Source organism: Eufriesea mexicana, unplaced genomic scaffold, assembly GCF_001483705.2.
Source record: "Eufriesea mexicana isolate 0111107269 unplaced genomic scaffold, ASM148370v2 scaffold167, whole genome shotgun sequence".
NCBI classification, from domain to species: Eukaryota; Metazoa; Arthropoda; class Insecta; order Hymenoptera; family Apidae; genus Eufriesea; species Eufriesea mexicana.
This window is the reverse complement of record NW_016908331.1, coordinates 106,325-122,689: the sequence shown is the minus strand read 5'-3', so window position 1 is coordinate 122,689 and position 16,365 is coordinate 106,325. Positions and strand designations below refer to the sequence as shown.

The 16,365-nt window shown below is 36.7% G+C and overlaps 1 protein-coding gene across 1 annotated transcript in view; it reads left to right on the top strand.

The window, feature by feature from the left end:
* Positions 1–16,365, top strand: part of LOC108555249 (glucose dehydrogenase [FAD, quinone]) — a 40,402-nt gene that overhangs the window by 2,990 nt on the left and 21,047 nt on the right. The window contains exon 2 of the mRNA XM_017910809.1: positions 16,122–16,291. Coding sequence (XP_017766298.1) covers positions 16,122–16,291 — 170 coding nt within the window. The remainder of the gene's footprint in view (positions 1–16,121; positions 16,292–16,365) is intronic.

Here is a 16,365-nt window from a genome sequence, read left to right as displayed (position 1 = left end):
GTTAATGAGCTCAGCTTTCGTGCTTTCAGGAGTATTAAATTGTTGTATAATCTGATTATGGAAATGACGATACGATTTCGGTGTCCTTATACGAAAATCGGAGAGTAGCGTTAAATTTATGAACATCGTAGAGATAATACGCGTATGTTGATCGAATATATGTAGACAGCAAAGCAGATTGCGCGAGGTTAATTGATCCCCAAGAACAGGTCTCTGGGGAATATTTAACTACTAGAAATATTTTGAGAACGACATTTCAGCAACGCGAGATGCTATCTATCTTTACTTTATGAAAGTTTCAAATTAAAAATTTCCAAATTTAAGTTTAAAATTTCAAGAACAGAGCTTGCAAACTTCGCAATTGTCAGTTTTTAAGCTACCGAATTCTCGCGTTATTTAACATCCAAATTCCTAAATTTTTTAATTTTTAAATTCTTAGATTTCCAAACTTCTAAATTTTTAAGTTCTCAGATTTCCAAACTTTTTATTTCCAAGCGTCCAAATCTTCAAATTTTTTAATTTACAAATTCTTAGATTCCTAAACTATTAAATTTTTAAGTTCTCAGATTTCCAAACTTTTTATTTCCAAGCGTCCAAATTCCCAAATTTTAATTTTCAGATTCTCAAGTTCCCAAACTCCTAAATTTTTAAGTTCTCAGATTTCCAAACCTTTTATTTCCAAACGTCCAAATTTCTATTTTAATTTTCAGATTCTCAAATTCCCAAACTCCTAAATTTTTAAGTTCTCAGATTTCCAAACCTTTTATTTCCAAGCGTCCAAATTCCCAAATTTTGTAATTTTCAGATTCTCAGGTTCCCAAACTCCCAAAGTTTAAAGTTCTCAGATTTCCAAACTTTTTATTTCCAAGCTCCTAAATTCCCAAATTTACAAATTTTCAATATTCTCAAACCCCCAAATTAAAAATTGCAATTTTTAAAACTATCTCCTTCATCTTAATCACAATCTCACAATGAAATGACACTATATACATGACACAATGAAATACTAACAATGCCACCATGTAATGGCAGATATTTGTACCAATCACTACGAGAAATTACCCATGCAACTTAACTAGCAAACAATCCTTTAAATTCAAAAGCAGGATAATTTTTCTCCACGCGTGTATCTCGCAATAATGCCGTTTCAGTATTATCGACTCGCGTCGCGATATACCTTGGCATTAAGAATCGTGGAATCATTCTACCTTTCCCTTGAAATATTCCCACTAGGTTCATCGTACTACTTGTCTTACATTCTCTCTCTGACTGAATGTTGTATAAAAATAACGGTCCATTGCTTTTTCGTTTTCTCGGCCAATCGCATCACCGGTTCGCTCAAAGAAATTTATCACGACAAAAATATAACGGTTGATTTTTATTATTGATCGAAGTTGAGTGACTGTTAGAATATTTAAGACTGAAAACGCGCCATGGGATATCGTTATTCATAAATATGCATGAACTTGTTACCGTTCGTGACACTGCTATACAGGTCAATCCCATAAACTGGATCTTGCTTCTAGTTTTGTTCTAAAGGAAAGAAGGGAGAAAAAATTCTACGCCATTTAATGAGCTCTACCCTCTGGTGACACGAGTATTTTACAGATGTAGATAGTCACGGATTGCGCGTATCTCTTCGATCGCACATTTTCATTCCAATACTGCTTAATTATAATACTCCACTTTGTTCTAATGATATACCTTGAAAATACGATTTCGATATAATAGGACGCAAAAATTGCGACGGTTCTCCTACAACACGATATTCTTGTGACACTCTTTCCATACAGCACGATTCGGAAAGCTCGAGCAAGCATATAGCATGAACATTTATACTGTTTCGTTTAATTCAGTATAGAATGACATGACCGTGTTATAGGAGGCTTCAATAAATTTATAAATTGTGCATCAACTGTGATAAGAAGATATATAGTTTGGAGTATCATGCTGTACATGGGTTGTCATAAGAATATATGTAATAACATATGGAAGCCATTCTAAGTTGAACAGTCCAGAATTACAACAAATACAATACAAATTATATAAATACAAATAAATATTAATAACAATGTATTTATAAATTGTCTCTGACAGTATCAAACATTTTTGAAACTTTCTAGCACCCTTTCCAATTACCAGACATATAATATCAAGTGCATATGGGACTACTTAAATGTCCTATTTAAATTCCAAATTTAAAAAACGATACAAGGATATGATTACTCTGTGAATATCTCGTGATCGATAAGGGATGAAACAATCGTGGAATAGAAAAAGAAAAATGAGTGATCATGCTGTACATGTATAGTCATAAGAATGTATGTAATAACCGGAAGCCATCCTAAGTTAAACAGTCAAGGATTGCAATAAATAATAATGAATTTATAAATTGTCCCTGTCAGTATCAAACATTTTTGAAACTTTCTAGCACCTTTTCCAATTACTAGTCATATAATGTCAATTGCATATGGAACTACTTAAATGTTCCATTTAAATTGCAAATTTGGAAAACGACACAAGAATGTGATCACTCTGTGAATATCTCGTGATCGATAAGGGATGAAACAATCGTGGAATAGGAAAAGAAAAATAAGTGAGACGATAAAATAACGAATGAAAGTCGAAAGAGGAAAGGAGGAAATAAATAACCGTGTTCAAAAAGCTGCAGTTCCCAAGAGATGCACCGGTGATAAAAATCCCCAGTCGATCACAAGACCGCCATTTGTATTATTCGTATCCTCCATGAAACCAGCTCAGCTCTGACATATTTCGCGCCAACAATTTTGCACAATTCATTGGAACATCCGATATCCGGCCAGCACAGGAGCGTGAAACGAAGCATAAATCTCGAAACGGAAGATTAGAGGGACGAAGGTAACTTTTTCTTGGTAACCGTAAAAGGAGCACTCCTGTTTAATAGACACGTTAAAAATTGTACCTAATGGCTCGTTGCTTCGACATTACGTAAAATGGCTTTATTTCGGATATATGGGAACTTTGCGGATATAATTGAGAAATTAAAAATGAATTATAAATTATTAATGATAAAAATTAATATATAAAATTAAATTATGCGTGGAATATAAATGAGATTTTAAAATAAGATTTTCATAGAAGGAAGAAATTGCTTATGTTGTTTGTCCATTTAATTCTTAGGTTCTAATGGAATCGATATATGTATATAAAGAGTTGAGAAAAATTTTTGACGAAAATTTTCGATGTAAAATGTATTCTTGCAAACTATTCTATCGCTTTAAAGCCGAATTAAATTAGGTTTAACCCTTTGCACTCAAGGGGTGATCTTCAATCAGCATTTCATGAAATTTGGAAGATCGTTATTAATTAATATATCAAATTTAATGTAATGTAACAGCGTGCAAAGTATTGAAATCAAATAATTCTACAATTCTATCATTATACAATTCTTTATTTACTGCTCAAAAAAGTATCGTCAGTTTTTTAGTAGAGAATCTTTGATTTTCCACTCTTCTCTAGCCAAAAAATCGTCGAGTGCAAAGGGTTAAAATCTCAGTTATCTAAATCGTACCCTCAAATACCGTATTGTTCTGTGCAAAAAAATTCAAGAATCTATCACAAAATAATTTCCTATAATACCTTGATTCTTGCCCAAAGAACGACGCAGAATGCAGAAATGAAAATGATTCTTCTTCGACCTTTCTCTTCCACGAAATTCAAGTTCTTACATAACTTTTATTTTGCATCACCCATCATGGATACTCGTTTCATACATCACGCTTAAAAATTCATCCCTGTTACACCGAAACGTGCGTACCTAACCTATATCGATCCTTAAAACGGTTACCTTGATAAATTTAATATTCGATTTCCAAATTTCGCAAAACACTTGTCTATTTCGATATCGTACATCTATGTCCACATCGAGTAATTTCACGTTCTGACGATATTTTTCATTTCCAAGAATCGAATGGCACCAGAAAAATCGGTAACCTGGTAAAAATTCGGCTGGAGCAACAAAGTCCTTCGAAATCGGCGAAAGAACGAAAACCACGCGATTCGTTATGTTTTACTATCCACGATGGTGTTAGAAATAAATAGTCCCGGTGTTGCATAAATTCTGCTTGACGTGCGAGCTATTTGCGCGACCAGCAGGTATGACGAAGTGCAAAACGTTACAAGGCTCGGATAGTTAGGAGCTGGTGACTTCGATTGCACGACAGTCGTACATGTGAGCGATAATTGCTTGTAAAACCCAGCACGAGACCAAACGAAAGATCACAGGTATTTTATTTAAAACGAGTTGCACGTCAACTTCCGATTACCTGCCTCGCTCGTCGTGGAACTCGCGATACTTTCGAATGTTACGCGAATTATGGAATTATGGAAAAATCCTCGTGACATCGATTCCCTAACAAGGTTTTATATAAATACAATAATATTTTTCTTCTATGTACAAACGTTTAGATATTATAATACAATAGAGACAAACGGTATGGAAGAATGTGAGAGAACGCGGATAATTGTAAACCAAGTCCATTTCTTGGCATGTGGGCTCGAAATTAATAAATAAATAATAATAATATTTTTCTTCTTCCAGTTAGGTTTCCTCTGAATTTCACTGAAATTCGAAATGCACCGTGGTTAAATAGCCTTTTTAAAGGAATACTTTCCAACTCGGAATAATTTATGTAATTTACCGTTGGCTGTCTATATTCCTTAAAAAGGCGATTTTTATTATTTTATTCATTGCAGTCGACTTTCAAGACTTTCGACTCTTTTACTAATTTGCATTGTTCGATGAACTACTGCTGAATCTGAATTTTGACTGTTCGTAAATTTATCGTGTAAGAATTTACGAGACAGCACCTTATCGGGTGAATATTCTTTGAAAAGAAATATTTCTCAGTTTACTCGCACGATTCGCCATTGGATCTCTAGAATTCTCGAAAAGTCGATTTTAATTATTTTATTCGTTGTAATTTCTATTTTATTATTAATTTTCCTCAATTCGTGGTTTTAATTATTAATTATTAATCAGTTTTTAAAGCTTCTAATACCACTGCCAATATAATGTCTGCAAATGAGAAATTTAAAAAACCGTAGAGAATTTTCGAAATTGGAGAACTGGAAATATTACGTTAATTTTGCAGCGACTAATTAGGTATAAAGAACAGGACATCACGTTTAATGTATTAAATTCGAAACCACGAGTTTGCATAAGTTGCACATCGAACCCTAGCTCGCTATCGAGTTCTGCCAGGGGAATGGCGTTTCTAACCAGACTATAAGATACGAGTCTTCGTTCCAAAGAGCCTAAGCTTCTCGTGCAAGTTGGAAATAGCGAGTTTAACGAAGCCAGATAGGCGAACGGATTCCCAAGCACGTATATCATAATATTCTCCTCGATAAATCCATAACTTTTTCAACGAATACCACGCGTTCCTTAAGTGCCCAGACTGAACGTATCTTGTATACAGATTTGAAGAAATTTATCCTGGAAGAAACTGAAATATGCCGACACAGGAAACGAGGTGCTTATGACATGATCTAATTACAAGATTCAGAGTTACGCGTGTAAATAAATTACTATACAGATGCTCTGGGTTTTAATTAAATTAACCATATAAAGAGACTGACAGAAGAGAAGGTGTCAGACTTTAGGGGTTATATAATACCTCGTAAACTTGTGTATTAAAAACATTTTAAAAATATTAATGCATCGTGAAGCTATTATAAGACTATTATTTTCATACATGTAATTATTATGAAATTTTCATTTTTAATTTTGTGATTTTTAATTTATGTCACAGGAGGGAGACAGGGCTCGAAGAAATTTTAATGTTTCACCTGCAGGGCATTGAAATTTGAACGTTTTCAAATTCTCGTCGAATCTTTATTTCATTATCATTCTGATGTGCATTTCAAACGTAATCCTTTTATAGACCGTGACGTAATTCCAATTGCACGTTCTTATTTCAATCCAGGAGTCAGAGAGAACTGAATAAAATATTCCCGTTTATGGGCCATGAAAGAATCGTACGGTTTCACTGAAATATAACGAAATTTTTATTTCTTCCCTTTAAAATCTCGTTTATATTTCACCGGTTTACAGAAACACGATCAGCAGTAATTATTTTTTAATTGTGAAGAGTAACACGATTGTATGGAAAGTATAGCTTTATAACGATTGCGAGCAAATTGGACCAAAATGTCTATGGGTAAAGGTAGCACACGTTATCCAAGCACAAAGGAATGATTATTTAATGCCGTTTTATAATTATTGCGACATCGGTGGAGCGCATAATTCGCAGTTGAGATTTTTTTCCCGTTTTTCTGTCAGAAAGATCAACGAAGAAAGTGTGGGACGCTTCCTCGTTTCCGTTACCACGATTCCACGCATTTATGCGATGTAAATTATAAGAGATGCTGATACAATTCTATTTCCCGACGATCAACAGAGCACGAATGAACTTTCTGTCGGGAAAACAACTGATTCGACGCTCGAAATTTCTTGCGTAACTCTGAAGAAAGTGTCTCCTTGCTGAAAACAAATTAAACTGTACCTTCCTACATATCTTTTTCATTTTTATACATCGTTAACCCTTTTACTATGACGAAATCTCTCCAGTAGAACGAAGCGACGTGTTAAAGATAGTAACATTATGATAGCGTAACCTTTAGCATTTGGTCTTTTGACGCAAATTTTTCGAAGAAAGAAAGAAAAGGAACAACTGACCACCGTAATAGAGCATGCAATTCTTTACAAAGAGAGCTAAGAGGAACGATAGCACCTGTCTTAATTTTTTACATAATTTCTAAGGCCAGTGACTATAGTCATCCGTCCTGTGTACTTAGATGGTGTCTCGTGGCCGGTGACTATAATCGCCTGTAATAGCGAAAGGGTTAATTCGTTATAATTCTATATCGAAACATTTCAGTTTATCGTCACTTTATTCACATACAAAGTGACAGAAAAGAAGAATTAGACTATGCGAGTAAGGTTTAAAGGCAGCGAGACTTTAAATTAAAAGGTGAATATCACGAGGGTCGTTATAATACCGTAATCTGCTGTCAAAGCCACCCGCAGGTGACGAGGGTGATCATGGTACTAAGATCTTTCGTCAAAGTCATCTCCAGGTTTGGAGAGTCGTAGCACTGTGATCTCCTGTCAGGGCCACCTCCAGGTCGTGAGAGTAACCATGGTTTGAGATCTTCAGTCAAAGTCATCGTCAGGTCGCCAGAGCTGTCACGGTACAGTCTTTTCGTTGTTCGTACAAATATAAAATCGTTAAGCTGATCTCGACAAATCTAATAATATAAAATACCTAAATTCCATTTAAGAAGATTAACCCGATACGCATAAGCACAAACATTTCCAATTATTATCACATATACATCGATACTTTTCTTTTATTAAATATTTATTGACAATCTTTTATTTTGTCACAAGGTTGGTAAACTTGAAGCCTGCTCTGAGAGCCCCATAAATTGACAGTCGAAAGAAATACACGTCAGATTGGTGACAGTTTAATAAGTCCACTTTCTCCAATACAAACGTAAAAATAAACACATGCGAATTTTAGTTATTGTGTAATCCTGTTTGTCGCTATCACAAACAGGATTACGTACACTTACTGACAAAAATTAACACATTGTTAACCGGTGACGAGTTAACTCGTCTTTTCCTACTCAAACGTTGTTGACCGATGACGAGTTAACTCGTCATTGCACTTGCATTATCTATTTCAATTTATGAAACCCAGGGCGATATAGAATATTGCCTGTGAAAGTGATTTTGAAGGTTGGATTACAAAATAATAGCCGGTGACATGGCATAGTTTCTGTGTAAAATGGCCAGTCAACAAAGTGTTAAGAAACAACCCCATCATTTGGGAATTTCGGTATATTCTCTATCTTCTAAGATACATAGATTGAAACTAAAAATATTACAGCATAGTAAGATAAGTTTCAACCCAAGTATCTCAGAAGATAGAGAATATACCCAAATTACCAACCGATTAAATTACTAGACGTTGTTTCTTAATTTTTGTCAGTAAGTGTGTACCTCATCGTGTGACGAGAATGAACAAATCGCTATCGTCGATTTAGACATAAACTGCACACGAAAAATTATATTAACCCTTTGACTGCCATGCCAAAATCACATGCTTCGCTCAGGACGCCACGTAAGATGCACCGCTGTTCTAATATTCTTTTGACGTTCTAATAAAAATCTTTAATAATTCAATGAGGCACTTTTTATTTCAAAGTATCTTCCAATTAGCGGTTAAATTCAAAATGCACTAACTGTCAATTTTCATTCAATGTTGTTCAATGTAGTTTAAGTATGACCAATGACCACCGTGGCGTCACAGGAGAAACCGTGACCGGTCATATATGACCAACGTGGCAATGAAAGCGTTAATTACAAAGAAAATCCTCCTACCATATGAAAATATGCCACCAAGACCCTAAGAGCACACGTTTCAAGAGCAACAAAGACCCCCACAGTCAGTCTCAGCGAAGAATGCACCTATCGTAACCTTGTACCTTCTCAGCAGCCAGCTCGCCAAGCTCATAAGACGCACAAGACAACAATAAAAAGCCACACGTGATGGACATCAAAAAGTCATTACACGTCAACCCTGCATCGGACGCATATGTCGCGTTCCAATCGGCATTCTAGGTTGAGGACACAAAATTCATCCTTCCAGGACTTTCGACACGTCCCGATCAGGGCTACGACCTGTCCAATTAGCCTGTTGCACGCTGGCTACCCGGCCAGACGGCTCGAGTAAACAGGCAGGAAAACCGTGGCCAAAAAAAAGAAGCTGCAGAACTGCGTGACTTTCGTAATCGACGTGGTTCTCGGTCAGTGAACGTAACGGTTGAAGGTGTGTACACACGACCATGCGGGTACCGGCGATGTCCTTTCGCAGACTGAGCCTCTCTTGTCTGGCGAAGCGAACGGGCAAGGTGACGTTGTTCGTGAACATTTTTACGAGCCGGAGCAACGTGGATAATAGATGTATTTGGAGAAGAAAGTCGATACGACGCGTGATTTATTCGAGCAATTATAGATAGCTGGATGGGAATTGATCAGGAGAGCTGGACACCTGTCGTTAGCCGGTGACATCGATGGTAATGAGCACGATCGTCTGTTATACTTCGATCGTGAATGATCCTGTGTTATGTAATTGCATCCTACGATTTGTTCCTTTCTCGGCTCTCGACGTATGGAAACTCGTTCTGACTAATGATTAAGAAACGAATTTTATGTGTATCACTGGCTCACTGTGGTGAAATTTAACGGTGGAACTGACGGGGGTCGGAGACCAATGGCTAGAATTATTCGATACAGTGGATAATTGTGGTCTTTATGGTTTTCTGGAATCGTGGCTCGATTTTTCGCAATTTCCTTAATTATAATAGCAATGGCAACTTAATAACTATTTTCTCGTATTAGTAATTAGTTAATAACCGATCTGGTTGCATAAATAATTGCGTTTCATGGAACCGCAGTGGCACTGTTATGTGGAACTGTGCACGTAACAGGTATCGTAAAAAATTTCGCGTTATGTTGACACCAGTCAGATGAATTACCCATAACATTTTCATATCGAAACGGAGTGTCATTTTTCCTGAATACTTAATGATATAATACATTGTAATAGAAATATACAGATATTACAAAAGATATATGTGTGTACTTCTTCAAGCATGACACAAGGCAAACCAGGTCAACAAAGTCGAAGGTTGTAAAGTATCTTCCCTCTCTCTAGAAAACGATAAAATTGACAAGACTCGGTTTTGATGTGTACCCTTCAATTACACCTGGATTCTGAACAATGAGAAATAAAAGCCGTTCCCACGATTAAATAACGATCCATTCGACTCGCGTATCATCGAACAATAAAGAATATCTCCTACGATACAGTGGCCAAAAACAATTACCTAATGAATACTCATCGTCCACGAATACCAACGATATCCCAACAATGCCTCTCTTTTACTCAGACCTCGCGTTTCCCTGCATTCTCCGCAAATTTCACCATCCTCCATTCCACTGTATCGATATTTCACCCACTTTCTAGTCGCGAGTCTGTCGTAAAATCGAATCCCATCTGCAAAGATTACCGTAACGCGTTGCAACGCAACTCGCATAATAGCAAGAAAAAGCCAAACGAATGATCGCGAATTCCACCTCGACGTCATGCGGCTCGATCTCGTTCGCCATGCTTCATCGATCATTCCACGCAAGAAGCATAGCTAGCTGGCGAGATGTCTGGCTCGGAGAGGTGGCAAGGAGGAACAATGAGAGATGCCTCGCTCTACGTGCATCCACAACTGCAGAACAACAATTACGGTTCACCATGAAGGAAAGGTAACTGCCTGGTCGCGGAATGTAGATGGAGGATGAGGAGCGTAGGAAGAGGAAACGTGCAAAAACGTATTACCGTTGCAGAACGCAGGGCCAGAGGCCTGTTCGAGAATAGAATGTGGCGAGTCGATGAGCACGGGACGACGGAGGAATCGTTGATGACTGCGATGATCTAGGAAAACAGTCTTTACCATTCGTAACGCTCTGAGTCAAGAATAATATTTAGTTGACAAGGAAAATAGACGAGTTCACGTGTTCCGAAGATGAGTTGTTATGGCTTCGAAGTTTAGGGAAATGCTGGGTAACCGTTGGGTCTCGAGGTATGCGGCGAAAGTGGAGAAAATGGCGAAAATGTTGCAGCCTTTTGAGAAATAATAATACACGGGCAATGGAAAATAATAACAGAATGCATTAGCGGTTATACGAAATGGAATATAACGATTCGGAACACTAGTAACGTATATAGAATGCGGAATACTAATTGGCAACGTTAATGTACGTTGAACTAACGATTTATTGCGAAATTTAATATTTATTTATTTATTTATTTATACAGGATTAACCTATTAGAAAAATTACGAGAAAATTATTACAGTGAGGTATAAAATTAATGGTAACAAAGAAAAAGAAAAATAAAAGAGAGCTGCGATGTAGTAGCTGTTTTATAGAGTGAAGAAATTGGCTGAATAGATCTAGAGTAGGATAAGTGTTGTTAAAATTAATAATCTTATACTTTATATACTTTGGTGTATCCACATTCAACGAACCGTGCTACCTGTGATATTTAGTTAAAAATAATTTTATTATCCATAAAATTCTTTCGAAATAATTCAATGCAAACGATCTCGTAAATATTCCCTAGAATTATGAAGTGAAATTTGATACCTATTTATCCGTATCTTTTATATGACATTTTACATGTTTACTGTGAGACCATTTTGCCACAGTGGAGACCAACCTTCCACTGTTAACGAACGAATAGCCTACTGTAACGATTATCTGTTTCCACTTCTGTCAGATGGAGAGTAACAAAACGAAATTTCTTCCCTCGCGAGCGAAGGAAAATTCGGTTATAGAGGGTTACGAATAGAATACGATGAAGAAGAATCGACATCCTCGTCGCAGATTCGCTGCATCGATTGAGATCGCTACGTGACCAGACTCCAGTGTCGCTTTCCTTCTCGTCGAAACGTCGTAAATTGTTTAATCGGGGGTAATTGGTCGGGGCGCAGATGGTGGTTCGAAGGGCTTGAAGGATTTGAACGATTGAAGAGGTGTTAAGGGAAACGGTCGTGAAGGGGTTTTCGATTTGGATAAATTGCCAATGGCGAGTGGGGGTTGAATAGCGATCGAAAGCAGAGGAGCAGATATGAAATTAGAAAAATTCAAGACTAGATTTGAAAATTCAGACTTTCATAATGAAATGTATGTTTATATATATTCGTTATGAACGAAGAGTATAGATTTAAAAACTAACGACACTGTAATAGGGGTAAATTTTAACAAATTTTCACATTTTATTTAAATCTAAATACTCTTTTTAAGTCTAACAAGAAGATTGCAAGTCCTTTGGGTCATTGATTTAGGTGAAATTTTGCAGATTTGTAGATTTATTCATCCAGTTCAAGAAAATGTATCGTTATAAAGCAACTACTCAATAATTTTCGAGATATTTATGATTAGAATTTTATTATTGCCTTAATTATATAGATTTACTTCGAATATTTATCAGGTACCGTTAGGTCACAACGCCACTTAATAAATATCGACAACTATTCGGAAAAACTCTAGTTAAGAATAATAAAACTTTAATCATAAATATCTCGAAAACTATCAAGTAATTGCCCTTATAATGGTACACTTTCTTGGACTGGATGACTAAATCTACAAACCTGCAAAGTTTCAACTAAATCAATCACCCGAAGGACTTGCACTCTCCTTGTAAGTTCATCTAAATTTCGATTTTCAAAAAAGGAAAAATGGTATTTAAATTTATCTAAGTTCCTTAAAAATTGACTTAAATTTACCTAGCTTCCTTGAGAATCGACTTAAATCTGTTTAATCTTAAATTTACCTAAATCTAATTTCTCTAGAAAAGGAAAGAGAGAAATATATTTAGACGAATCTATGATCTATAATCTATTCAATTTCTTAAATTCATTAATAAAGAGGATAAAGGATCCAGGTTAATTCTCTGAGCATTGATAAAGCCCAGATAAATGAAAGGTGAATAATAGAAATAAAATGGCAGTTCATAAACACGTTTCTCATCTCTAACGAAGTAGGAAACTGAAATTTGATAGAACCAGCATACACGCGTCTCTCGGGTTGTCGATCACGAATAAACGAAGCTATTACGGCATATACAGAATTATCGAGCCACGTTGCAGAGAGAAAATCAGTACGAAACAACAACCCCGATAAAGTTCTGCAACGAATGATGCGACCGATACTGCAGTTTTTGCATTTATTCATATCGATGATTGCGAATTCGTCTAGTGTTCTCGAAACTCGATACTGATGAATTTCCCCGCGATACACGGAATGAATCCAATTTCCGTTGGAATTGAACAATCTCGACACTGATATCACAGCACATCAACACGTATCCCGGCTGCCGTTGTTTATAACAGAAAATTACCTATCGAAATAATTTTCTTCCTAATAATCTACTTAAACCATTCATCGCGCTACGTTCTATGAAATAAAAACGAATAAAACTTATATACAAATTAGTGGACAATTTTACATATTTTATTAAAATACTACTGTAAATTTTGAATTTTCTTAAATTTCCTATGATCTCTAAATTTTTCATTGGTAGATGGGGTGCGACGAGGGTAGTAGATACCTGCGAATTACCTGTATTTTATTTCTTTTTTTTTATTTAAATTAGTGTTTTTTGTTAATACGATATAGAACATTAACGACACCTAGGTAAATTACATGTAAACACGGTTTAAGGGTTTACCGAATATGACCAACCGGTTTTTCGGTATAAATTATTAACACTTTGCACTCGACGACTTTTTGGCTAGAGAAGAATAGAAATTCAAAGATTCTCTATTAAAAAACTGACGATACCTTTTGAGCAGTAAATAAAGAATTGTATAATAATAGAATTGTAGAATTATTTGATTTCGATACCTCGCACACTGTTACATTACATTAAATTTGATATATCAATTAATATCGATCTTCCAAATTTTATGAAATGGTGACTGAAGCTCACTTCTCGAGTGCAAAGGGTTAACTTAACTACACAGAAAGTTGCGAAAGTGTACGTATAAAGAACTATCTCATTACTGTTAAATATGTCTAAATAGAACGTATCAAAGTGTATTCTTTTCTTCGACCACTGCCCAAAGCTAACAGGAATTAACATTTTTGATATAAAAAGAAAATTAATCTATGCACCTATTATATTCGTCAATGGTTCCAGTTAAATTCTAGATTGACATTTCAGAGCGGAAATTTTTAATTAACTTCGAAGTGGACTGATAATCGCGCAAAAAAGAGATGAAATTAGAAAGTGCCAGGTGACCAGCAGGCTGTCACCGTTGTTGCGATGAAATTTCACTTTTTTATAATGAATTTTTATCGGAAACAAGGGTCGAGAACAAAGGATCGAGGTAGAAAGTATGGCTGCCCGCTGGGCTTCCTTATTCCTTCACCCTTTGAGTCGACAAAAGTGCAACTTCGCTCGGGTGATCGTAAAACCCGCTGTCTCACGATTCCAATAAGTGCTTAGAAGCGACGCCTTTTTTTTTTTTATCAATTTACGGATAATTAAATCACCGTCTAATTACATCTCCGATGACCGCGGATATTTTCATTCCTCAAGTCTCGGCTTGCTTTACGCGACTCTAGTAATTATCGATATCCCGTTTTCTGTGCTAACGATTAGCGAAGAACACGTGTAATTTATCCACCGATGAAGAAATAGAGAAAAAATAGAATAAAAAGGAAATTACCGGTGTAATCAAGTAATTGATTACCAGATTACGTAATTAATTTTGTTATTATTAATAAATTCCTTAAAACCAGTATTAAGTAATTAATTAACGGATTGCTTAATTAATTTCATTATTAATAAATTCCTTAATACCAGTATTAAGTAATTTAGCAATAAAGTAATAAAGTGATTTAAATTGGAAGAAATTATTTGTATTAATTATTCACTGAACTGTGAAATTATTAAGGATAAAGCTAACTAATTAATATTTCTGCAATTAGCTAATTTATCTAGGACGATAAATTCTATAGCATGGACGTGTTTGTTCACGGTGAAATCTCGCGGAAGACTCCATCTTAATTAATCAATACTTCCGGTTGGCAGACATCGCAGTCTTCTTCTTCTCGAAGCAAAATTAACAGAGAATCTACTCTCTGTTCCTCGACAAAAATTAAAGAAAGCGATACAGGTGTAAATTTAATTTAATTTGAAGATCCTGTTCATTAAATTTCAGTGACGAAGAAAATAGTCATTTTCGAGTATTATACACAAAAATGACATAATACCAGGCATGTTACGCGGTACATATGGAGTATCCCGCCTTGGCATCGCTAAATGAGCCGTGAGGTCGGTATTTCTAAGGTTTATAACACGATCGGAAAGTCAGACTATTTTAGAGTTGGACTCTAGGTATATTGGGGAAGCAATGAAACTAATATTCTTTCAAATCTTCATTTCGCCTACGTTCAATAGCCAAAGGACGAACACCGTAACCCTTGGGAAAAACCCATGACCTCACGCCCGCTCGAGTGTCATCCCACCCTTGCAGGAGAAGGCGCGCCAAGGGCGCATGGAAGGGGTGATCACGACAATTAGGATGCCGCTGATTGGGAAATTAACATTTTTCTAAACAACCGATCAGCGCGCATCCTCGACATGCCAAGGCGAAGAACTGACTAGCGGAAAAGGGTCAGTCAGTGTATATCGTCAACAGCAAAATGTATATCGTCAATAGGTCGTCCGCAATTGGCGACGGTTAATGACGAACCAAATTTCCTAAGGAACGTTGTGTTTTTAGTGGACTGTATATTTTGTAATAGTTCCGGTTAACTCTTCTGAACTCTTCGAATGTTATTTGCTGACTGACTGGTACTGACCTAACTAACTTGTGCGATGCACGATCTTTCGGAGCCCATGGTTTCCAAAGGGAAATCGGTTTTCCCATTGGTGGTTGACAGGACCGAGGGTGGGCCCTCGGTCCGCGAATCAGATGCCCCCAAAGAAGGGAGGACCGTCTTCCGCGACCAGGTCTGCCGGTGGAGGAAGCCTCTCCCTTAAAGGGGGTTGTTGGTGGGCCACCCGCACATTCGTGATCCTTTCTGAAGGACCCGTTACCTATCAATTAGAATCTGGCTGCTAGAAGACCCTAACGGTCTTCTGGGTCTGTTCTAGACAAAGGGCCGAACAAAATACCGGCACGACATTCCAAGGCTTAACAGTCAGTAAAACCACAACTTTCAAACACTCGAACTCGCAAACTATCACATATCAACCGTCAGTTAGAATCGCGACTCCGAGAAAGGAGTAAGATAGAAGCAGATTAACATTCGGGCTACCAAACAACAATAACAGCTCTAGACCGTAAAACGTCTAGAGCAGCCCACGCGTTCATAAGAAGGAAATAACTTCGATACACTCGCGACGCGTGGGAACACAAGGCAGAATAACAAAGTTTATCGAAAGATCTTTCTTATTATTCCAGTTTATTTTAGCTTATCGTTAAAGACCCGATTGTTGTTACAGATGAGCTGCAACTGTCCATTAACCCCTTCAACCGGACCAACCTTGGCGTCGACATGCGGAGGTTCGTCTTTCATGCTGTTCATGGGCCTTCTAGAAGTCTTTCTTCGTAGCCAATGCGATCTCGAGGATCCATGCAATAGACCTTTACCTCCTCTTAGTGTCAATTCCAGGTAAGTTATGAAACTTGCCATCAACTGTCTCTGATGTGTGATAATAACGAAGAATTAAAGAACAATATTTGAAC